The sequence below is a fragment of the Debaryomyces hansenii genome (assembly GCF_000006445.2).
Source record: "Debaryomyces hansenii CBS767 chromosome G complete sequence".
NCBI lineage: Eukaryota > Fungi > Ascomycota > Pichiomycetes > Serinales > Debaryomycetaceae > Debaryomyces > Debaryomyces hansenii.
In genome coordinates, this window is record NC_006049.2 from 1,670,625 (window position 1) to 1,693,159 (window position 22,535).

At 38.1% G+C, this 22,535-nt stretch overlaps 13 protein-coding genes across 13 annotated transcripts; 9 read left to right on the plus strand and 4 right to left on the minus strand. All coding sequences in view use genetic code 12, as the record gives it.

Moving 5' to 3' along the window:
• Positions 1 to 279: 279 nt before the first annotated feature.
• On the minus strand, positions 280 to 2,400 carry DEHA2G20636g (DEHA2G20636p; the record flags this gene model as incomplete). The annotated part of the gene is made up of 1 exon (XM_462439.1): positions 280 to 2,400. The coding sequence occupies one exon, from the start codon at positions 2,398 to 2,400 to the stop codon at positions 280 to 282; it is 2,121 nt and encodes a 706-aa protein (XP_462439.2).
• A 1,467-nt stretch (positions 2,401 to 3,867) lies between these two features.
• DEHA2G20658g (DEHA2G20658p) lies at positions 3,868 to 4,119 on the minus strand (the record flags this gene model as incomplete). The annotated part of the gene is made up of 1 exon (XM_462440.1): positions 3,868 to 4,119. One exon carries the CDS (start codon positions 4,117 to 4,119, stop codon positions 3,868 to 3,870), a length of 252 nt encoding a protein of 83 aa, XP_462440.2.
• A 1,333-nt stretch (positions 4,120 to 5,452) lies between these two features.
• On the plus strand, positions 5,453 to 7,387 carry DEHA2G20680g (DEHA2G20680p; the record flags this gene model as incomplete). Its single annotated transcript, XM_462441.1, has 1 exon — positions 5,453 to 7,387. One exon carries the CDS (start codon positions 5,453 to 5,455, stop codon positions 7,385 to 7,387), a length of 1,935 nt encoding a protein of 644 aa, XP_462441.2.
• Positions 7,388 to 7,519: 132 nt separating this feature from the next.
• Positions 7,520 to 9,106, plus strand: DEHA2G20702g (DEHA2G20702p; the record flags this gene model as incomplete). Its single annotated transcript, XM_462442.2, has 1 exon — positions 7,520 to 9,106. One exon carries the CDS (start codon positions 7,520 to 7,522, stop codon positions 9,104 to 9,106), a length of 1,587 nt encoding a protein of 528 aa, XP_462442.2.
• Positions 9,107 to 9,118: 12 nt separating this feature from the next.
• DEHA2G20724g (DEHA2G20724p) lies at positions 9,119 to 9,940 on the minus strand (the record flags this gene model as incomplete). Its single annotated transcript, XM_462443.1, has 1 exon — positions 9,119 to 9,940. The coding sequence occupies one exon, from the start codon at positions 9,938 to 9,940 to the stop codon at positions 9,119 to 9,121; it is 822 nt and encodes a 273-aa protein (XP_462443.1).
• A 188-nt stretch (positions 9,941 to 10,128) lies between these two features.
• Positions 10,129 to 11,265, plus strand: DEHA2G20746g (DEHA2G20746p; the record flags this gene model as incomplete). The annotated part of the gene is made up of 1 exon (XM_462444.1): positions 10,129 to 11,265. The coding sequence occupies one exon, from the start codon at positions 10,129 to 10,131 to the stop codon at positions 11,263 to 11,265; it is 1,137 nt and encodes a 378-aa protein (XP_462444.2).
• A 251-nt stretch (positions 11,266 to 11,516) lies between these two features.
• Positions 11,517 to 14,498, plus strand: DEHA2G20768g (DEHA2G20768p; the record flags this gene model as incomplete). Its single annotated transcript, XM_462445.1, has 1 exon — positions 11,517 to 14,498. The coding sequence occupies one exon, from the start codon at positions 11,517 to 11,519 to the stop codon at positions 14,496 to 14,498; it is 2,982 nt and encodes a 993-aa protein (XP_462445.2).
• Positions 14,499 to 15,249: 751 nt separating this feature from the next.
• On the plus strand, positions 15,250 to 17,349 carry DEHA2G20790g (DEHA2G20790p; the record flags this gene model as incomplete). The annotated part of the gene is made up of 1 exon (XM_462446.1): positions 15,250 to 17,349. One exon carries the CDS (start codon positions 15,250 to 15,252, stop codon positions 17,347 to 17,349), a length of 2,100 nt encoding a protein of 699 aa, XP_462446.2.
• A 246-nt stretch (positions 17,350 to 17,595) lies between these two features.
• Positions 17,596 to 19,548, plus strand: DEHA2G20812g (DEHA2G20812p; the record flags this gene model as incomplete). Its single annotated transcript, XM_462447.1, has 1 exon — positions 17,596 to 19,548. One exon carries the CDS (start codon positions 17,596 to 17,598, stop codon positions 19,546 to 19,548), a length of 1,953 nt encoding a protein of 650 aa, XP_462447.2.
• Positions 19,549 to 19,571: 23 nt separating this feature from the next.
• Positions 19,572 to 20,258, plus strand: DEHA2G20834g (DEHA2G20834p; the record flags this gene model as incomplete). The annotated part of the gene is made up of 1 exon (XM_462448.1): positions 19,572 to 20,258. The coding sequence occupies one exon, from the start codon at positions 19,572 to 19,574 to the stop codon at positions 20,256 to 20,258; it is 687 nt and encodes a 228-aa protein (XP_462448.2).
• A 34-nt stretch (positions 20,259 to 20,292) lies between these two features.
• Positions 20,293 to 20,700, minus strand: DEHA2G20856g (DEHA2G20856p; the record flags this gene model as incomplete). The annotated part of the gene is made up of 1 exon (XM_462449.1): positions 20,293 to 20,700. One exon carries the CDS (start codon positions 20,698 to 20,700, stop codon positions 20,293 to 20,295), a length of 408 nt encoding a protein of 135 aa, XP_462449.1.
• Positions 20,701 to 20,804: 104 nt separating this feature from the next.
• On the plus strand, positions 20,805 to 21,896 carry DEHA2G20878g (DEHA2G20878p; the record flags this gene model as incomplete). Its single annotated transcript, XM_002770633.1, has 1 exon — positions 20,805 to 21,896. The coding sequence occupies one exon, from the start codon at positions 20,805 to 20,807 to the stop codon at positions 21,894 to 21,896; it is 1,092 nt and encodes a 363-aa protein (XP_002770679.1).
• Positions 21,897 to 22,019: 123 nt separating this feature from the next.
• On the plus strand, positions 22,020 to 22,526 carry DEHA2G20900g (DEHA2G20900p; the record flags this gene model as incomplete). The annotated part of the gene is made up of 1 exon (XM_462451.1): positions 22,020 to 22,526. One exon carries the CDS (start codon positions 22,020 to 22,022, stop codon positions 22,524 to 22,526), a length of 507 nt encoding a protein of 168 aa, XP_462451.1.
• Between the last annotated feature and the right edge of the window lie 9 nt (positions 22,527 to 22,535).

A 22,535-nucleotide genomic window follows, 5' to 3' on the forward strand; every position in this document is an offset into this window, starting at 1 on the left:
GACTGTCTTTCAGCATGCATGCATGCAATGTATAAAAGAATATCATTAAGTATTAATACATATATAAAACTAGATTATAGAAGAAAAGCATAATAATAATATACATTTGTTTAGTCAAGTTTTTGTCTCTTCAGATCGGCTAGCGATTTCGAGTGTTGGTTGTCGTCATGCTTCTGGGGATCATCATTCCCATTAGAATGAGGTTGAACGTCTTTCATCTCAGTATCTTCATTGACGTCTTTTTCTTCATTGAGTTCGGCAATCACTTCCTTCACTTCTTTAAGACCGGCTGCTCTTGCTTGGTAACAAAATCTTTTCCTCACCTTGGCCATCATCTAATAAGGAATGGATAGATACCTTTGTATTGGACGACTTTAGGTTTGTAGCGTCTACTGCTATTAAGTCTTCATTAGTCAACAGTCTTGACAATGGTGAACTATTTAAAGATCTAATTTTCAGCGCAACCGGAACTCCATTGGTAGTTGGGATCGCTGTAGTCGATGACCTCTTGATAGGTGAATTCATTTGAAGCACTTTTGGAGTTTTTAAAGGTGGTGTAGAATCCTTTGAATCAGAGTACACCTCTTGTTCTGCTATGGAACGCGACAGCAAAGTAACCGGTAATACCTCATGAGGTGCAATTGAAATAGAATTCTTGTTGGCGAAGATTGGATGATGTGAAATTGAACCAAACGATGAAGTTCTATGAAATGACGATGTTGAAGATAACGAGGAATTGTTTGAAAATACCGAATTATGAGATGATTGCGAACCAATTGAGTCATGTTGCGGGTTTAAAATCGATGCTTTGCTAGACGAGCCAAAATGTAACTCAATTAATGAAGGCCTTAATTTCTCATGAACTGAATGTGATGGGAAAATGGAAGGTCTTTTAGCAGTTGTAGATGTTTCTGGAATTGAATTTGATTTAGTTTTGATTGTAGACATAGACGTGGAACTTGATGGAAATTCGTTCGAAGGTGCCTTTGGTAGGTTCGAACTTGTAACAGTCGATGCATTGGAATTTGTGTCAGACGCCATGGAAAATGGGGAGTTTGAATTATTGGGATAAAAAGATGGGTTATGAATTGAAGAAGGAGGTGGCAATTTTATGGAAAGCCTATTATCTGGATCCTTTAAAAGTGTAAAAGAGTCCCTGGAGTTGCCAAACGAATCTCTGGCGCTACTGAACGAATCTTTGGTGCTCGAAATTGAATCTTTTGCACTCGCAAGCGATTCCCTGCCACTAGCGATCGAGTCTCTATTACTAACAAACGAGTCTCTAGTACTCGTGAACGACTCTCTCGCGCTCGCATATGATGAACGTGAATCTGACCTAGACAACAAGTAGGAGAAGCTTGACTGAGATTGTTGTTCCGCATTTTGCGATTGCTGTAATGGTTGCAATTGAGATGTTACGGGAACTGGGGCCAAAGGATCGAATAATAGTGACGGATTACGAGGTCTCGAATGCAGATTGTCGTTCTCCCATATTTTCCTGAATTGTAGATTTGGAGTATAATGTTGAGGTCGCTGTGAGTCGTGTGCGTCTGGCTGAGGATGAGATGGTTTAGTGGCGTCTTGTAGTGGTGGTTGCAGCTGTGCTTGGGATATTGGTGGTTGAGGAATATGTGTCACAGGGTGGGGTTTCGGCACCTGGGGTGCCTGGTGCTGCGAGCCTGGTTGAGATTGCGGCGATATGGATCTCTGTATATCTGGCATTTTCGGCTTCTTCAATGTATTTTCTTGTGAATAAGCATGCGGAATCGAGGATGGCATGGGTTTTTGGGTATAGTACATTTGGGGGTGTTTTGATTGATGCAGCTGAGGGGGAACACCACCCGAAGGGAATTGCATATGTGGTGACATATGATGGGTTACCTGGTGGCCATTATAGAAGTAATAGCCCTGTGGCAAATAAGGATGGCCACCCTCCTGAATAAACTGAGCATGCTCCGGGGAGGGCGTTGACGTCGGAATCACGACGTTGGCATCGTTCTCGTTGTTATACACATTTCTCGAGTTGTTGGACGACGATCTTCTCTTTATGTACACGAGTGAACTCTCATCGTTCTTCTTGAATTTGCCACTTGAATGCTTGAACTCCCACACGGGCAACTCTGCATTGGTGCTCGTAGCGGTAACATTCGTATGGCTTGGATCCGATACCTTGTGGAACCCATACATGTGCAACTGTCTCACAAAACTAGCCACATTCCCATGCTTGAAGTACCTGGTGAGGGCGTTCGCAAAGTCTTTACCGGGACTGAGTGCAAACGTATTGCTGTCCTCATCCCTAGTCCACCAGATAAGATTCGTGAGCTCCGGGTCGTTCAACATCGAATAAAGTTTATGAACAAAAGCATTCTTCTTAATAGGGGTCTCTTGCCGTTTACTCATTTTTCATAATAGTCTTCTTGACCTCTTTTGAGCAAAATCTGCGTCAAATTTGAATATTGCTGGTCACTATCTTTAAAAACTTATAATATGACTCCTGAGATGAATTATAAGTTATGATATGCCATATAATTGACTTTTTCCAATATAAGTTGGTTTACCCGACGATATTTGTACGGGTCGTAGGCGTCAGCTTTGAACTTTTCTTTTTATATCAATTAAACAGCCCACCTAAATGTTTTCTGTCGCTTTATTATCCAAGCTAAATTATCTATTTAATATCGGTATTTTTCCTTAGCCGCCGATAATGTTAACACTTCCACAGGAAAAGATTTTACGTTGTATATATATCCTGCAAATTATTTTTGAATGCAATGCGACTTATGCCACAAAGCCAACTCAACCAGGCGAAAATTTTTACCAACGTCGTACGAAAGACTACTACATGAATTCTGGGGATTACTTAACGGATTAGCCTATGCACAGTATCACACACATTACATGTACTGGTAACCTATGCACACGACGATCTTTTTGGTGCAAGCGAAAAATGCCCTTCGTCTGGGTTGGGCTCACCGTGCGATTTACGGAGTACCAGCAATTGTAGGAAGGAATACGGGGCAAAGAGTACGCATTAGGTTGTGTGTCGATGGGTGATTACGCTGCAAGCGACCTACACTTGGTGACCTCCGGTAACTTTCGAAGGATCGATGCAAGATTGCCACTGGTTCACTGACATATGGTTTGAACGTTTGGCATAGTTAAACCTTAACCATCAGGTGGTTTCTATCCAACGTTTGGAATTCCAGTGCACGGTGCGGTACCCCATCAGACCATATCCGGGACTATCGGGCCATTTTTTTTTTGTGCTCGAAAGGCGATGGGAGGGCGATACAGGAGACGTATTAGAGGATGACGGGCTACAGGGGAAGCCCATAAGCTCATCTAGAGGATCAGAAGTGTGGACACCGATGCAATTAGACCAGCGGGTCCGTTATAGGCCAAAATAAGCGATGACATGGGAGCAAAAGTGTAACGGTTGGACAATTGCCAGTGCCGCACACACCGCGAACTAGATGCAAGTGCGAGTACCCTTGCACCAGAGCTAGTTACATAATAGGTAAAGTCGTAGGGAAGTTGGGGTTGGGTTTGCGAAAAGCATGTAGTAGGAACGCATTCAGCCGAGGGACATCAAATCTACCCAATAGCAGGCATGTTGTATCGGCTGCAAATTGACAGAGATGCGCGACGTACCTAATTGAGTCCACCATTGTTTACATGGGCTCAACGGTGCACGGTGGCACTTTTCGCTTGTTAACAATAGTTGAGCTACCATGTAAGGTCACAAAAGGTAGCGGTGCAGGTAGCTCGTAATTGGGGCGCACTGTTAGAATGTCTCACATTTGGGCCTGGGCGTCCGCTGGCCGAGAGATGGGCTTGAAGGGGTGAGGGAGACTTTCACCTTCACCTTCAACGAACAATAAATAGTTTATTATAACAATGGTCTACTGACTTAAGAAATCTCCCAAATGCTAGCAACGCGCGTTTGCTTCGGACCTTAGACAGTCTTAAGTGTAGTGTCGGGCAGATGACGGGCAGGGATTGAGGGCTCCTGCATACGATGAAGTGTTTTTTCCCTTGATAGGAAACGTATGTAGACGAGGATCCGCAAACGGACAGTATTATGCAGATACCATCCACCAAGTTCGCCGAGTTATGCATATCGACCGGTTTATAGGGGAATGTAAACAAGAGTTTGGGATAATGATAGCGTCTGGTATGTACATATGAGGTAGGGCCGATTGCTAAAGGTAAAACTTCAACCGTATGCTCTCTGTGTAGCCCTGTCTAAAACACCCTACACCTCTCTGTGTAGCCCTGTCTAAAACACAACGCTTCAGGAATCACAACAATCTACAATTGTAACAATAGATAATAATCTACAATATTGCGATAAATTAACAACAGATGCACCGGCCCATCCAACAACCACCGATGGGGTAAGTTCCGGTGGCCTACATATACAACATATGTATGGATGTTACAATAAGAAAATCCGTACACCGGAAAGAGGAAATCCGAGAAGCGCAAGTGTGTCAGACTTGCTGTTTTCCTTGCGCTGTCATCAGGCCATGAGCCAAATGGCTCACTTACTTCTTGTTTTGTGTAAACGAACCTTGCGCTATTCTTGGAAGGGCTCTAGAAATAAAGCCTGATGCACTTACGATGAACTATCGTGGATGCATTGTATTTAGCTATATCATTTGAGCCCATGGTGCATTTAATGATTAGTTGGAAAAAGAGGACGAGGAGAAATAGGCTATAGTGCGAGTTGCTGTACCAATAGATGCTTCTCTATACTGTATAATATAACTAGATAGTGTGTTGTATTATACCTGCAATGAATATAGTGAATACTAACACCCCGCTAATATTGGTGCACTAATATAGTAATAGTGATAGTAAAAGGACTCCATATTTAATCTATAGTGTCTACCAACCACCCTAAATACGCACTCCAGCCGTAGCATTCGCTTAACTTAGTTTGTCTGTAGAAGCTAATTGCCTCCCTACGCCTCTAAAATCTATGACCCCTGCGAACTGGTTTACATGATCATTTCGCACGAGATACCTGCGCTGGTGCTTAATGTCCTTGTGACAATGACCTTACCGATAAGATAAACGGGGTACGATGGAAATTGGCATAAACTTGCGAGTCTAATTGGGTAAAAGCTGGTTCTGGTACAACTTTACACTAGTACAGTATATTGTATGTAATTTTTTATAGTCTGTCATTACCAGGTTACTTGAGTGTTTAACGCAGAATACGTCAGTATATAACTAACCGACTAGTGCAAGTCCTAGATCATTTATATGAAATTAGCAAACAGTTGATTTATTTTCATGCGAAACAATACAGTTTTGGTCCTTGGCATTCGTTGTATATAATACAAGGATTGGCACCATATAATATTCTTTACGTTTGACAGTTTTTACTGATTTAATTGATTTGGATCAGTAATTAGGACATATACTATTCGTAGACGGATATAGAATGTCCACTTCAACGATACAACCACAGGCAGAATCGCCATTTGCTAGACGGGTATCATTTAACAACTTAAGCCCCGATTATATCGATGAGGATGATTTATCGACGCCTTACACTAAGAACAACGGCCAGGGAGTAGATATACGGTTCAAAGAGATCAATTATGGGAGTCCTGGGTCAGGAACATCGGGACCATCGCTTTTTAAGGATTTTCCCAAGATGTATAGTGGTGGAGGAGACAATTATACCAGCTCGCGCAAGCGGTACCATTTGCCAGACCCACCATCGAAATCGATATTGAAGAACAAGCTCAACCCAGTACAGGCACAGCATAACTTAGAAGTCGGTGAGACAGACGGTATAAACTACCACGAAGACTTGAACGAGATCGCCAGAAGCGGGACTTCTGCGATATATGATTCCGACGACGAAGAAGACGACGACGAGGACAGAAATGACGAACAAGTAGAACCTGGGAGACGTAAATCGTACGTCGGTATGTCAGACGAAGAGTTGATGGCATTGGACCCCCAGTATATCAACACCAAATCCAAGGTTTCGGATGTGGGGCAGTTTCGATTCGACTCTCAGAAAACTTACTATCTTCCTTCGTCCAGGAGAACATCGGCCAATGTAATTAGCAAGGCTACATATCCTTCATCCAACGAGAATAACTACAAATCGATAAGCCTCTCGGTTAAACATAATGATTACGATCTGACAACGGCGAGTAGAACATTGCTCACGGTCATCTCAGGAAGAAAGCATACATGGAATTCCCTCGATTGGCTCTTAATGATAGGAAATAAGCAAGAACCATCATTTTTGAATGATGGTGATTACTTGGTAGTTACGAGTTTCATTCCCGCAAAGTTTATAAGTCAGCAGGAGAAGAAGAAAAAACGCACGGCCGATGAGTTATTGCTAGCAAAATGTGAAAACTTGTTAAATTATATAACCCGTGAATTACCTGTGGATTTAAGAGTTAAGATCACGGTGGAGTTCATCACTGATCAAGCATCTGAGGACTCGGCAATATCCACCAAAAATAAGACTGGCATCAAGTATATGCTTGCCCACATTTTCAGACAATATCAACCAATGTTGGTAATAATCGGCAATAAGTCTACCAACTTGAATTTCAAGTATCCCTTAAGAATGAAGCGTAATTCGGAATCAAAACCCAGTACTGTAGCTACAGGCATTCCACGCTCTTCACTTCCTAGTGACTTGAAACGACACTCACTTCCTTCACCTGGTACTTTCCAGAAAAGAGCGAAAGACGACTACATGATCAAGTTTAGTTCTTATATTATTAAGTATTCCACTGTTCCGGTGATAGTAGTGGGAAATGTAACTAAATTTCACCAAATGCCCCGAAATTCAAGTAAAAGCTCAGGGACATCTATTTATACCTCATCAAACGAGTCAATTGAAAGTTATGTAAGATCGCCCACTGAAGAAAAATTAACAGAATTAGATTTAGATTTGAAGACGGAGGTTAATAATTTATTGAATTTGGATAGCGTGGATAAATTCCAACGTATATTATCGTCAATTTCAGACAAGTCTTTAAGTGAGCTGAATAATTATCTCGAAGCTTTGAAAAGCAGAGACCTGTCATCGGGTGGATTAAAATTTGACGATTCCGTTATCTTCAACAATAAAATGCATTCTATTTATAATTCACAGTTTCAGAATCGCAACAATAATCAGAACAACAGCGATAAAATGTATAAAGTGAAATCAATGATATCATATGACGAAGAAGAAGAACGTAAGAATGACAAGTTAAGGAACAATAAAAAAGAAAAGTCTTTGAATTCGATTAATTCAACGAAGTCAACAAAACCAGACAATGCATCTCTTGGAAGCGGTGACGAAGACAAAAAACCTAGAAAAAAATCATTTTGGAAAAAAATTGGGTTAAAGAAATAAAATGTTAGGAAATGTATAGGATAGGATAGGGTAGATATAAGACAAAGAGTTTCTTTAATCGTGAATTGCGTAGTAATAGTATATAGGATAAAACTATTCCAAAAATAAAGCGAGTATTTAGTGCGTGGTGATATGAAAAAACAAGCTAACAGAAGTAGAAATTTCAATTTAGCATACATTATGGAGACAATTGATAAAACAAACACATCAGATCAACCTGAATTGGATGCTCCTACGGAGCCATCAATGAATGCTTCAATTGAACCGCAGGTGAAAGAGGAGACCCTTGATAATGAAGCACAGGCTCCAATCCCAATGTCTATCACACCTCATCAATATTCGACCAGATCAAAAGATAAGAAGGACAACGATAACACTTTGAAATCACAGTTGAAACAGAAACAACACAATGTGATAGTCCAACCTCGTTTAAAACCCGTTCCATTTAAGAAATTGGATTTAACTAAGAACGATGGGAAGGAACCTATTAAGCAGTTAATAAAGAAAATGAATAATAAAGATAGCTTTTATCAATCTGATGACCATCCATTTAACAAAAGAGGCTTTAAATATAAACCTTGTAAACCCAATCCTCTGTTTCCATCGAACTTGTACTCTACAACTGACTTACCTCCGTTCATCGTCCGTCCAAGTTATTTTGATAGATCGCAGGGTATAATATTCAATAATGATATGAGTTCTGTATCAACTTTGCAAGGGTGGAGATCAGTGAGAAGTAATATTGGTGTCAGGGAAGGAAAACATTATGTTGAATTTAACATTATAAATGCAAATACTACTGGCGATAAGAGCCACGTACGAATTGGGTTCGCTCGCAAAGAAGCAAGTTTAGAAGCCCCAGTAGGGTTTGACGGTTATGGCTATGGATTAAGGGATTTAAATGGACAGAAAATTACATTAAGTAGGCCAATGGATTTCATGAAAAATTGCAAAGAGATAGACACTGCCGGATTTAAAAGCGGTGATGTAATTGGTATGCTTATTGAGTTACCACCTTTAAAAGAACAAAAACAGGCAATTGAAAGCTTTATTAACCAGAAACTCAGAGAAAAAAATACCCAATCTAATGACAATCATCCTAGTAAGAAAAAGCGTAAGACAAAGAAAAATAGTGAAATCGATAATGACGATGAAAAATATACCAAATATGATAATATTTCAAGAGATCAAATCCCAATCAAGTATAAAAATGCATTATATTATGAACAATATGAATATACTACTACAAAGAAAATGGATCATTTGTTAAACCCTGTAACGGTTTTTGGAGAGAAGGCTATTTTGGAAAATGCAGTTAACTCAGGGGAAGCTACGAATTTACAAAACATACCAAATTCTAAGATTTCCGTATTTAAAAATGGTATTGAAATTGGGGTAATGTTTGAAAACTTGTACTCGTTCTTACCTACGTATCTTGAAGATAGCGAATTAAATGTCTCATACAATACAAGGCAACTGCAAAACTCTAGTTACAAAAATACAGATGACGGTTCATTAGGATATTATCCAATGCTTTCCGTGTTTCAGGATGGGGTTGTGGGCATTAATCCTGGCCCTGATTTTAAATTCCCAATTGCTGGTTTAAATAAGGATGTAAGACCGATCAGCGAAAGATATAACGAAAATGTAGTAGAAGGATGGTACTGGGATCTCATTGATGAGATCGAAGCGGAATACTTAGATAGCTTTGACGTATAGATTGCTACCTAATTAATTATACAACGAATTTGGATCAACCCCGATCCTTGTCGGATCCATATTTGATAATTCATTTCCTGGCCAATTGTACGAACAATTAGAGTAGTTGGGACATCTTCCCTTATTAGATTCATTCCTCATATAAATATCTAAGCACTTGTAATGAAAGTTTATTTGACAATCAACCACAGGGCAGCCAATTCCCAAAGTATTAATTTCATTGCATTGGTGGCAACTAAATATCTTGCCATTAGATTCTGAATTACTTATTCCATATCTATCTATCAAGTATCGTTTTAATTCACTTAGTGATCGTATAGACAATATTAATCGATCTTTAAATGTAAGGCTAAACCATCCGTCATCAATAAATTTGGTAATCACTGACCCGGCTTCCTTCATAGTCTTGTTTAAACTACCAGCAACCTTTTGCGTCGCATTCACAACTCCAATGGAAAATTCTATACCACTTGACTCAACTAGTTCATCTACTATTTGTTTGATTGTATCAAGTTCGTTTACGGAATAATTTGTATTTCCTTTAACCACTTCATTAGATACAGTATTAATTATCACATAATATAGCTGCCCCGATACCTGATGTCTGATCTTGTCAATTTTAAGTCCATGCGAGCTAACTTTACTATTTATTGATGTTATATGCTCTTGTAAAACATCTTCCAATGTCTTATCATTTAATAGGTCCGGATTAAGCTTCTGTACAATCGTACCAAATTTCTGGTCTAATTCATTATGGCTGATATATCGAACGGATATTATGTAAGTAAGCAAAACTCTATGTACTTCCGAATATTCGATTCCTTCATTCGACATTTTTCTCCTCTGCTAGATGGATGTTTTCGTTATGCTGATCGAAAGATCAGAATTTTTATTACGCTCGAGCCGCATATTGGTTACAAAAAAAAAATTGCTGCAATATAAAAACCACAATTATCTGAATCTACTTTTTGAATCAAATATACCATCATAATCTTACATTTAGGAAGATACAATACCAAGATATGAATTTCAAAATAACCGCAATTATATTACTGATTCTAGGGAGGTGCTTATTGATCGGTGCCAATGATTTCGAATTGCTAGAAGCATGCACTTCATTGGATGATCCTAATTGTGTAGCAGAAGCTCAAGGTATACATAAACCTACACAGCAGTTCCTCGCTGGGGGACAAGAAAATCTTCAGGTCTCGTCAGATCCACCCATTGTTCAATATTATGACTCGGGACTCAAGTTTTCGGTTCGCAAGAGGTTTGATAACCCGTCAATCCTGTCAACTTTTGAAGTCTTGTACGGCAGGGCCGAAGTCGAATTAAAGGCTTCGCATGGATCGGGGATCATCTCATCTTTTTATCTACAGAGCAAGAACTTGGATGAAATTGACGTGGCCGAAACGTTTGGCAGTAACCCTTATGCATTCCAAACCAACTTTTTTATAAAGGGAAATACGTCTACGCATGATAGAGGTGGATACCACGAAATGGACGTCCCTCCTATGGACGAGTTCCATAAGTACGGCATCGAGTGGACGGAGGACAAGATTGTCTGGCTGCTTGATGGAGAAGTCATTAGAGTCGTGACGAACGACCACCCTCAAGGGTTCCCCCATGCACCTATGTATATCAAGTTTAGCTTATGGGCCGGGGGTGACGAATTGAATGAGCCAGGAACGATTGACTGGTCTGGAGGTAGAACAAACTACGAAGAATTACCATACACCATGTACATCAAGAATCTCCATGTCGTTGACTACTCAACTGGCTTCCAACATAGGTATGGCGACAGCTTGGAGGATTGGATTACGAATGACAATTCAGATAATAAATGGGCATCCCGGAACAGGTTCGAAATAACAGAAAATGCCTTTAGAGACTTCGATTCAAGCGTTCGTTCAAAGAATGATAAAGACTCTAAATATGAACGAACTCCCAAAGAGAAAACTACGCCGTCTGTAGGTAAGCCAAAAATCGTCAGTAGCGAAAAATATCAACAGGCGACACCTTCTGACACAAAAATCGAAGAAACCAATCAAAACAACACCATTGCAGCTACCAGTATAGGTGTCTCGAATAGAAATCGATGGATTATTATGTTAGAGGCTGTAGCTGCCGAATTGTTAGTATTACTTCTAGTACTTTAATAGAATAAATAAACAAAAGTCGTGCATATGACGTAATTGAATTCGGCTTCAGAAGCTCCGGAGTTGGTGCATCGGATGATCAAGAACATTAATATAGTAGACAAGACCTTTAGTCAATTTCGAAGCATATTTGACCATTAAGACTTGTCAATTAGAGACGGAGAAGGGCGGTACAATCACTGATTAATTGAATTAAAGATACACATTTATAGTTCTTTTTCGCTTGACATTGCTAATAGAATAAGTTAAAGATGCCTATTCCGAGGAATGATATCGAAGGAATTAGTTTTATTTCGTTAATTACGAATAAGAATGAAGAATTCGAAGAAAGTGCTAATTTCTATAATAAATTAGGATTTAGATTAACCAAGAATTTTTCTAAAATAACGAACAACTCAGAAAGTAAGCCAAAATTGCAGATAGGGATTTCGAATGATTCCTTAAAGGAACTTTGGTTGGAGTCTTTTCCATTGCAAAATACAGACGAAAATGGCTTCATTAGACCTTGGCAAGAGTTGCTGGTGTATGATGGGGATGGATGTGAAAAATTAAACTCGGCGACTACTCTTAAGATTAGATTGTCTACTTTGGATGACTTAAGCAATACTGCTAAAGAATTGAATTTTTTTACGACTGATTTACCAAAGGTCAAGGATATTTTGACGAAGGATTTGAACACCGAATTTGAAAGTCCAAGCGACACCGTAATCAAAGTCGTTGATCCAATGGGGAATACCTTAAATTTTTCGAACTTCGAAAACCCGTTGTCCGAAAAGTCATTCGATTCTCCAGAAGACTATTTGAAGTATAAAACGGAAAAATTACTTTCATCATTAGATCGTTTGGAACATAAGAGTGTCGAAGATCAACCAACTGAGAAGACTAAAAAGAAAAAGAAAAAGATTGCTATTATGACTTCTGGAGGTGATGCGCCAGGTATGAATTCAGCAGTTCGTGCAGTTGTAAGAGCTGGTATTTATTATGGATGCGACGTGTTTGCTATTTATGAAGGTTACGAAGGATTAGTCCAAGGTGGTGATTTGATGCGTAAAATGGAATGGGCCGATGTTAGATCGTACTTATCATTAGGTGGTACTGCTATTGGTACTGCGAGATGTGCTAAATTTCGTGAACGTCCGGGTAGATTACAAGGTGCTCATAATATGGTTGAAAACGGTATCGATGCGTTGATTGTTTGTGGTGGTGACGGTTCATTGACCGGAGCTGACTTATTTAGATCCGAATGGCCTTCATTAGTAGAAGAATTGGTTAGTAACGGTACTTTTACCACAAAAGAAGTAGAGCCATATAGACATTTAACAATGGTTGGATTAGTTGGCTCAATCGATAACGATATGGCTTCAACAGACTCTACTATTGGTGCATATTCAGCATTGGAGAGAATTACCGAGATGGTTGATTACATTGATGCTACAGCTTCTTCTCATTCGAGAGCTTTTATTGTTGAAGTTATGGGTAGACATTGTGGGTGGTTAGGTTTGATGTCGGGTCTTGCGACTGGGGCTGACTTTATTTTCATTCCTGAAAGACCACCAAAGGCAGGCCAATGGCAAAACGAATTAAAAGATGTTTGCTCGAGACATAGACAAAAAGGTAAAAGAAACACTACTGTTATTATTGCAGAGGGGGCAATTGATGATGATTTAAACCCGATTACCCCTGATGAGGTTCAAAAAGTTCTTGTTGCATTAGGTTTAGATACCAGAATTACTACCTTAGGCCACGTTCAAAGAGGTGGTACAGCCGTAGCATATGACCGTTTGTTAGCAACATTACAGGGTGTTGATGCTGTTAAAGCTGTATTGGAATTAACTCCTGATGACCCTTCACCTATGATCGGTAGTTTAGAAAACAAGATCGTCAGAAAGCCTTTAATCGAAGCAGTTAAATTAACTAAGTCTGTCGCGACTGCTATTGAAAATAAAGATTTCGATAAAGCTATGAGTTTAAGAGACTCTAGTTTCGAGGATGCATATCATCACTTCTTATCGTCTTCAATCTATGATGATGGCCTGAAAATATTACCAGAAGCAGAAAGATTGAATATCGGTGTCGTTCATGTTGGGGCTTCATCCTCGGGTTTGAATGCGGCAACCAGAGCTGCAGCCTTATACTGTATGTCTAAAGGTCATAAATTATTTGCTATTCAAAACGGTTTTAGTGGATTAATCAATGAAGGTGAAATAAAGGAATTAAGTTGGTTAGATGTCGAAGGATGGCATAACAAAGGTGGTTCGGAAATTGGCACTAATAGGTCATTACCAAGTGAGGATTTTGGTAACGTTGCATACTATTTCCAAAAGTTCAAGCTTCAAGGTTTGATAATAATCGGTGGCTTTGAAAGTTTTTCAGCTTTAAATGAATTGGATGAAAAAAAACAAGAATATCCTATTTTCAATATTCCGATGGTTGTTATACCTGCAACCGTGTCTAATAACGTGCCGGGTACAGAATATTCGTTGGGTGGTGACACCTGTATGAATCAATTGCTTAAATATTGTGATGCTGTAAAGCAATCAGCGTCTTCATCTAGAAGAAGAGTATTCGTGGTTGAGGTTCAAGGTGGTTATTCAGGGTTTGTTGCCTCATACTGTGGTTTAATCACTGGATCACTTGCTACATATACCCCAGAATCCAAAATCGACTTGAAAACTATACAAGAGGACATAGATCTTTTGTACGAGGTTTTCGAAGATGACAGAGGTGAATATAACAACGGGAAAATGATTATCAGAAATGAACAAGCTTCTTCTGTGTATACTACAGATCTCATTGCCGACATAATTAAGGAATCTGCCGGTGGAAGGTTTGAAACAAGAACTGCTGTTCCGGGTCACGTCCAACAGGGGTTTACTCCTACGTCCATGGATAGAGTAAATGCATGCAGATTTGCCGTGAAGTCGTGTCAATACATCGAAGACTGGAACACGAAATTAGGAGGCTTGATTCTGGACATGGATGCCACCAAAACGAACAGAAGAAGTCGTTCTAATGTCAAAAACAGTATTGAACACATTCTTGAAGAGAAAAACGGCTCTGCTGTTGTGCTTGGAATCCAGGGTGCCCAAATCAAATTCAACTCTGTCGAAGCCTTATTCGCTAAAGACGCTAATATTCCCTTGAGAAAGGGCAGAGTGGTCCATTGGACAGAAATGATCGAAGTGGCCGATATGTTAAGCGGAAGACTCTTATTAAGAGAAAAAAAGCAATGATCCACCCTGCAATCTAAATTGTCCTATTTCCCATAGCTTTTTTTATCAAGTTTACATCGTATCCATATCATATTTACATCGTATTCATATCTTATTTATACTTCCTTTATATCCATTACATCTACGTAGATTCTTTCATCCTTGGGTCCTACAAAGACATCCGATGCACCATTACAACATATAATCCAATTATGTAATCCATTCATTCTCGCTGTTTGGCGCGGCTGGTTTTGCTCGTACCACATCATACCCTATCATAGATCATGGAATGCCACTTACTAAGGATTAACATTTATCGAATAATAGGTTGACAAGTTCAAATCCAACATAGTGTCAATATTATATCTCGACGAAGATAGTCATATTTCTCGGCTACGAAAATTACTTGTTACAGAATTGCTGCATTACATAAGGTGATGCCAGTGAAGAACTTGCTACATATATTCACCAGAATGGCATTAATGGCAGGTCGTAGACTTATATAGATGATAACATGTCTAAATATGTCGAGTGATATATACTTGTATGGATGTGTATTTATGTATATAGACGTACACAATATGTAGATTATGGTGTGACCATACACTGTTCGGTGGTTTTCATGAAGGGTAGAATATATGAAGGAATGAAACGATGCATTGTTTTCCAAATTTTATCTCATCCAGCTTTTTATTGCTACTTAAGCCAATTGAATTATTGATATTATAATAATTTAACTTATTTTGATATAGAGGATATACGTATAGGTAGGATGACAGTTGATGCTACGAATTGGTTTGAACCACTCCCAATTGCTGATTTTCAATACATTAACAAGCTGACCGGCGAAAATGTGCCTAAGGAATTGCCGATTGGAGAACCGATTGGAGGATTAGACATTAGATGTGGACCTATTTTGAAATTAGTCGGCACATTGGAGGAAAACACTAAGAACTACAGAGCCACTATCTTGCTTGTTACAAAAGTTGAGAGCAATGATGCCGTGCAACCAAAGATTACGTATCAAATTGGGCCAGCTGTGGATGAGGGAAGCAAGCCCACCTTAACAGTAGGGGAATTTCCAGGAACTAATTTCTTTACGGAGGACGGATTTCAATTCTGGAGATTTAATGTTGATTTGACATTGGTCGATTACGAACAAAAGATCAAGTATTTTATCAATGATTGTTACAAACAGTCATACCAGTTTTTCGTCCCATCGCTCGAGCAGTCTATGAATGTGATTTCCTATTCATGTAATGGGTTTTCTTTGGGTTGCGATCCAAAGGAGTACAAGTCATCACTTTGGTTTGATGTCTTGCAAAAACATGCTAAACAACATTACCATGTCATGTTAGGAGGAGGGGACCAGATCTACTCTGATTCTATTAAATTGCATTCCAAGAACTTGCAAAAATGGTTCAGCGAAAGAAATCCTATGAAGAAGAGAATGATGAAGGTGGATGATCAAACTATTCGTGATTTTGAAAACTACTACTTGAACCACTATATGGCGTGGTTTGGTAAAGGTTTCTGGGAAGGTTCGAATGGTAGAACATACCAAGCCTTATTTCCTATGTCCATGTCTCAAATTCCTTCTGTGAATATCTATGATGACCATGATATCATAGATGGTTTTGGATCGTACCATAATTCTACTATGTCTCAAGACTATTTTAAGACTGTTGGTAACGTTGCATACAAATATTACATGTTATTCCAACACCATATGTCACCCCATGAGAATATTCATAATTCACCTAAAGCTGAGCCTTCCTGGATTTTGTCTGATACCTCAGGTCCTTACATTAATCAGAAAAACCATTCGAACTACGTTAGATTAGGTAAGGAAATTAGTTTGCTTGGTTTGGATTGTAGAACTGAAAGAAAATTAAATGAAATTGTCAAACCTGATACGTATAAGAAGGTATTTGAACGTTTAAAGAACGAATTCAAGAATGCGCCTGAGGTTAAGCATTTGTTAGTCATGTTAGGTGTGCCTATTCTTTACCCTCGTTTAGTCTGGTTAGAATGGATGTTAAGTTCGCCTGTTTTGAAACCAATTAAGGCATTAGCAGCGAAGGGCGTTATTAGCAAGGGGTTGGTAAATGAATTTGATGGCGGGGTTGAAGTATTAGATGATTTAAACGATCACTGGTGTTCTGCAAACCACAAGCGTGAAAGAAATTATTTGGTTAAAAAGTTGGTTGATTTTGGTGCGTCACATGGTGTCAGAGTCACTATATTATCGGGTGATGTTCACTTGTGTTGTATCGGTAGATTAAAGTCTAAGATCCACACTTATCCAAACTTCCATGTTTTAACCGATTACCCTGAGGACATCGAAAAAGAAAATATTGATGTCCTTAAGCACCCAGAATTAGATCCAAGGTTAATTTTCAATGTTACGTCTTCGGCAATTATTAATGCTCCTCCACCAGATGCGATGGCTACATTGTTGAAAAAGAGATCAAAAATTCATCATTTCAATAGAAACGCAGATGAAGATGTTGTTCCCCTCTTCCTTCAAGACCCAGATGGAAAGCCTAGAGAAAATCATCTTTTCTTAAATAAGCGTAATTGGGCTGATTTAATCATTGCAAAACAATCGATCTACAAAGAAGAAGTTGATACAGATATTCGTAAATTCCCTGCTCCTATCTCAGATGCTATTCAGGATACATTGAAAAACAAACAAATCGATTCTACTCATGCTAAATATCCTTTGAACTCGGATTCATTGGTGACAACATTACATGTTGAAGATGATCCAAATGATTTTGAATGTAAGACTGCAGGCTACGAAGTGTTAATTCCAAGATTATCTTCCAAATTCAAATTAGATAAGGTTGATATCAAGCACTTAAATTAATTTTGTATATCAGAAATTGCTTCTTGTGTATTATTATTTTATATTTTATTTCGTTTATATTTTAGATCAATTTAAAATAAAGAAATCTTTTCTTATCTATATTGCTAAATTTATAGATTTCAGTGCGGCTTGGATATAAAAGCTTATCAAGATTTACGATCAATGAAAAAAATCAACATCAACATCGCTAAAATATACATAAAATTTTAAATAGTAAACAATAGAATTGTATTTACTAACTACCAAATGCCAGCTAAGAGAAGCAATTCAGAGGGAAATGATCTTAATAAGAAACGATCGCAATTTCTTCCACAAATGTCACGAATTTCCCGATCAATTTCAGCATGCCAAAGATGTAGGCTCAAGAAGATTAAATGTGACCAAAATTTTCCAAAGTGTACGAAATGCGATAAAGCAGATGCTGAATGTGTAGGTTTGGATTCAGTTACAGGTCGGGAGGTCCCTAGATCTTACGTAATGTACTTGGAAAATAGGATCATGCAATTAGAAGAAAAGATGAGCGGTGGAAGAATAGACCTCAATGATAATAATACCCAAGTAACGGAGGAAGCCGAGCCGCTACAAGACGATGATTCAATAACTAATTATTCTGGAGATAGTCAATTAGGTGGACTTCCACAAGTACTGAGTCAACAGATACCATTTGAGAATATTGATGCATCAATATTCGAGGGTTCAGGAATTTCGTTTTCAAAATTGATGTTCACTGCAATAAGGAGTCACAAGGGAGGCCAGGAACAAGATAAGTTAAATCCAACAGTGAATTTTGAAAACACTAGTGCATTGCCTGCTATATTGCCTCCAAAACGCACTGCTGAGGAATTTTTAAAGATTTTCTTTTCACAATCAAACCCCCAGTTACCGATATTTCACCGGGAAGAGTTCATACGAAAATATTTCATCCCGATCTATGGTAAAATAGACGAGGACGTAATACTAGCCAATAACTATACACCTATAAATGTATCGTTTTTTCAAGGTGCAGAGAATATTAGGGATGAAGACACATGGTTTTTTCAATATAAACAAGAATTTCAAAAACGGCTACAAACTACTAATAATATCGTGGACCCAAATGAAATCTCCAACGCCATTGTTCCACCAGAGAAATTTCATAAAGCATTATATTTCTTAAGTATGGCCTTTGCTATTTCTTGTTCCGTTCATCATCTACAATATCATTCGAATATATCAAACTCCTTTAAAATAGCAGCAAACAGATACTTTGAAACAGCAAGTTCGTCGGAGGATAAATTGGAGTCTTTACAAAGTATCCTATTACTAACATTATATTCTCTTATGAGACCAACTGTTCCAGGGGTCTGGTACGTTCTTGGGTTAGCATTAAGGGTTTGTGTGGATTTGGGATTGCATAAGGAGACCTCAATCGAAAATTCGAATTCAATAGACTATTTCACCAAAGATAAAAGAAAACGGCTATTTTGGTGTACATATGCATTGGATAGACAGATTTGCTTTTACTTAGGCAGACCTGTCGGTATCCCTGAAGAGAGTATTGGTACTCCATTTCCTTCTGCCTTAGATGATTCATTAATTGAGAACAATAATTCGAAAGACCCACCACTTCTTAAAAGTGATTCACTGACATATAAATCCATATCGTTAGCATTCTTCGAAATGAGACGAATTCAAGGTGAAGTGCAGAAAGTTTTATATGAAGACTCCGATATACCACGTAATTTTTCTGGTTTACATGAATGGAAATTAGATATAATTGAAAAATTGAAAAATTGGAAGCTCCATTTGCCTAAGACTGAAAGAGACATGAATTGTGATTTTAACGTGGAGTTTTTTAACTTGAATTATAACCATACAGTATTAATGATTCATGGACTTTCCCCGAAGAATACTAAGTTATCGGTTCCTGATTTCATACGACTTCAAGACTCTTCGAAAGAAATAATACATTGCTATAACCAGCTACATGCAAGTAAATGCATCAACTATACATGGGTTACAGTTCATAATTTATTTTTGGCCGGAACCTGCTATTTATATGCGATCTACAGCAGTGACGATGTTTGCAAACAGAATAGTTTACATGAAGTGAAAATGGTATCACAGGAATGTATTAATGTTTTGAATTCATTAATTGACAAATGTGCAGCTGCTTATAATTGTCGTCACAGTTTTGAGGTACTTAAACTGCTGCAGTAGTAAAACTTAGATACAATGAAATAATGCACGGGTTTGATAGCTATATTCCTACGGCTCAGCAAATTGCTAAAAATCAACCCGTGGGTTACGTCAATTCAAACCTTGACGACTTAGTTCAGAACTTAGAATCAAGGTCTGAATCAGGGGATGATGGCAAGCTCATTAGGAAACACACTCAAATGGATATGGTAGATAACTTCTTTCATTTTGCATCAAACACCCCCACAAAGGAAGACGAATTGAATCATGAAAATGATACAATATTTCAATCATCATCCACGTTTGAATGGATTAGTATAGATAAATCGTCGAAACCAAGTAATAACAACATTAATGATTTACAAAACTCTGGGAATCACTTAAATAATTTCTTCGATAGCTTGGACAAGTTACCATCATTGCCAACTGAGGCAGATGGTCACATAGATGACAATAATATAATTGGCAACTCAGAAGCCGAACAGAATCATCATACAATACAAGCAGGCAAGAACAATTATAAATCACAAGCAACAATGAAATTATCAGAAAGCCAGTATCAAGGTGGTTCTCAACTGCATCAACCGAAAGATAGAAAGCAACAATTTGGATTGCTAGATGCTCCAGTGGATTCAATATGGGATCAATTTCTAACATCAGTGACACCTGCTTTTGGATTAAACTCTTCTCTGTTTATGTTGCAAGACAAATCGGAAAATCTCGAGAAGTAATAACTTTAATAGATTCATAAAATGTATAGTAACTTCAATCAAAATCCTTTAATTTGCTTATCTCCGCCAAAACTTTTATATTATTCTCCGGTATCATCGACGACCCATTAACTGAATAGCATTCAATAACATTGACTTTCTCTCCATTAAAATATCCCACTATATTAACGATTGTACCAACACTGATTGACTCAGCATTCATTTTATTCAAAACCCCGAACAAATTCACATTCAACGTGTATGCCTCGGCTACTGGTTCGTCGATAAGGTTGATTTCTGTATGAAATTTGTGTATATTAGGGACTTTACGTACTTTAAGAGTAGCAGTCAAATCATCGTATTCTATTACCTGACACAATATCCGGACTCTATGAAGTCTGGATTCTGAAGCCTTCGGAAATTCTAACGACAAAGATAACGGATCTAGTATAAGTTTAGTCATAAATATGTAACCCGATTAAGAGATCATTAAGCTCAATTCAATCTAATATTTATGCGATTTCATATCGCGACGGCAGAAATAATGAATTCTTCTAGTATGTTGCAATGCTTTTGGGCCATAAACGATTCCAATCTTATGTCGCTAATGCGTTTAAAGAAGGAGATCTTGCAATTGTTCGTCGACTCAAAAACCCAGCGCAAGCATACTTAACAAAGCCATTGAAAAAAGGTGTTGTTGTTCAAACTCATAACGGAGAATTCTCTCATGATGATATAATTGGTAAACCAAAGAGAGTTTATCTTCGTTACAGAATGAAGGAAAATAAGAAGGTTAATATAGGAGACGATAAGTTCATTGTTACTGAACCAACGTTGGATGAATATACATCCTTGGTTAAAAGATTGGCGCAACCCATATACTCATTCGATGCTAGTATATTGGTCCAATTGGCAGACATTGATGTTGACTTCCCGAAAATCATAAGTGAAACTAGTGAAATGAAGCTCGAAAATCACCCAAAGCACTTTTTGGAAGCCGGTACTGGGAACGGTTCGTTGACTTTGTCGATATGTAATGCTATACATGCGGCTAATGGCTTGGCCAAACATTACAATGATAAGTCGCTCAGGGGTGCAATATTACATTCAGTGGATAGAAATAGGATGCATTCGTCTGTTGGAAAGGCAAATGTCAGTAATTACAAGAATGGAAGATATGTAGATGATGTCGAATTTTATATTTCCGAAAATCCATCGGCGTGGTTAAAGGAACATATGCAACAGAATGAAAACTCAGATCCATATTTGAGTGGTGTTTTTCTTGACTTACCGAATCCTGAAGCTTATTTGCATGATATTGCCAGGCATATGAAACTTGAAGCTACTTTAATTGTATTTTGCCCCTCAGTGACCCAGATCTTGCAGTGCAAAAAGCTAATCGAAGATTCAAGACGTGTTTCTGCAGATGTATATCAGAAAAATGACAAACTAATCGATTTAACTTTAACGAAGACTATTGAACTCCCTCCAGGAAATGGTGGAGGAACGAGAGAATGGGACGTTAAAACCGTTTTTACCAGAGATTCGGAGGAAAATGTTTCCATATGTAGACCTAAGGTTGGTTTGAAAGTTGTTGGAGGTGGGTTTGTAGGCGTATTTAAGAAATCATCTGTGAATGGTGAAGACTTCAACTTATGATTGTGAATAGCTGTGAAAAATCAGATCCTGTATATACTAATTCTGATGATATCAAAATGGTAAGAAAATTTTGTAAGGAACATTAAACTATATAAGTTAGATATTGCATGGTGATATAAACAGATGAAGATATTGGAAGAAAGAGACAAGTTCTTGTGTAACTTTGAAGTGGCAGAGCATTTGAACAGCATAAAATCGAAATATAATTGGACATTTAAGGAAGAAGAAAATGATAAAAAGAAAAATAAGAAGCGATTTACCGCATGCGGTTTAAATTTGGAAGAGATTACTAGAGATTTATCTTCATACCTAGAAAATAACTCTAGTTCAATGATAACTACACAAGAAGCTTTTAAAGAATTAATGATTCATTTAAATTGCTTAGATCTAATGAAGGTTGAGAAATTACAAATCGTCAATTCGTTACCGAGATCAATGGTTCACTTGTATGCATTAGTGGAAGAATGTGATCAAAGGTTTAATGAAGAGACTTGTGAAGGTATCATAAATAAAATCAACCATCTTTTTCCTATAGAAGAGCAGGAAGAAGAAGAAGAAGAAGAAGAAGAAGAACAAGGAGAAGGAGAAGAGAAAGATGATGAATTTAAAGACGCAGAAGACCTACAATAGACATAAATA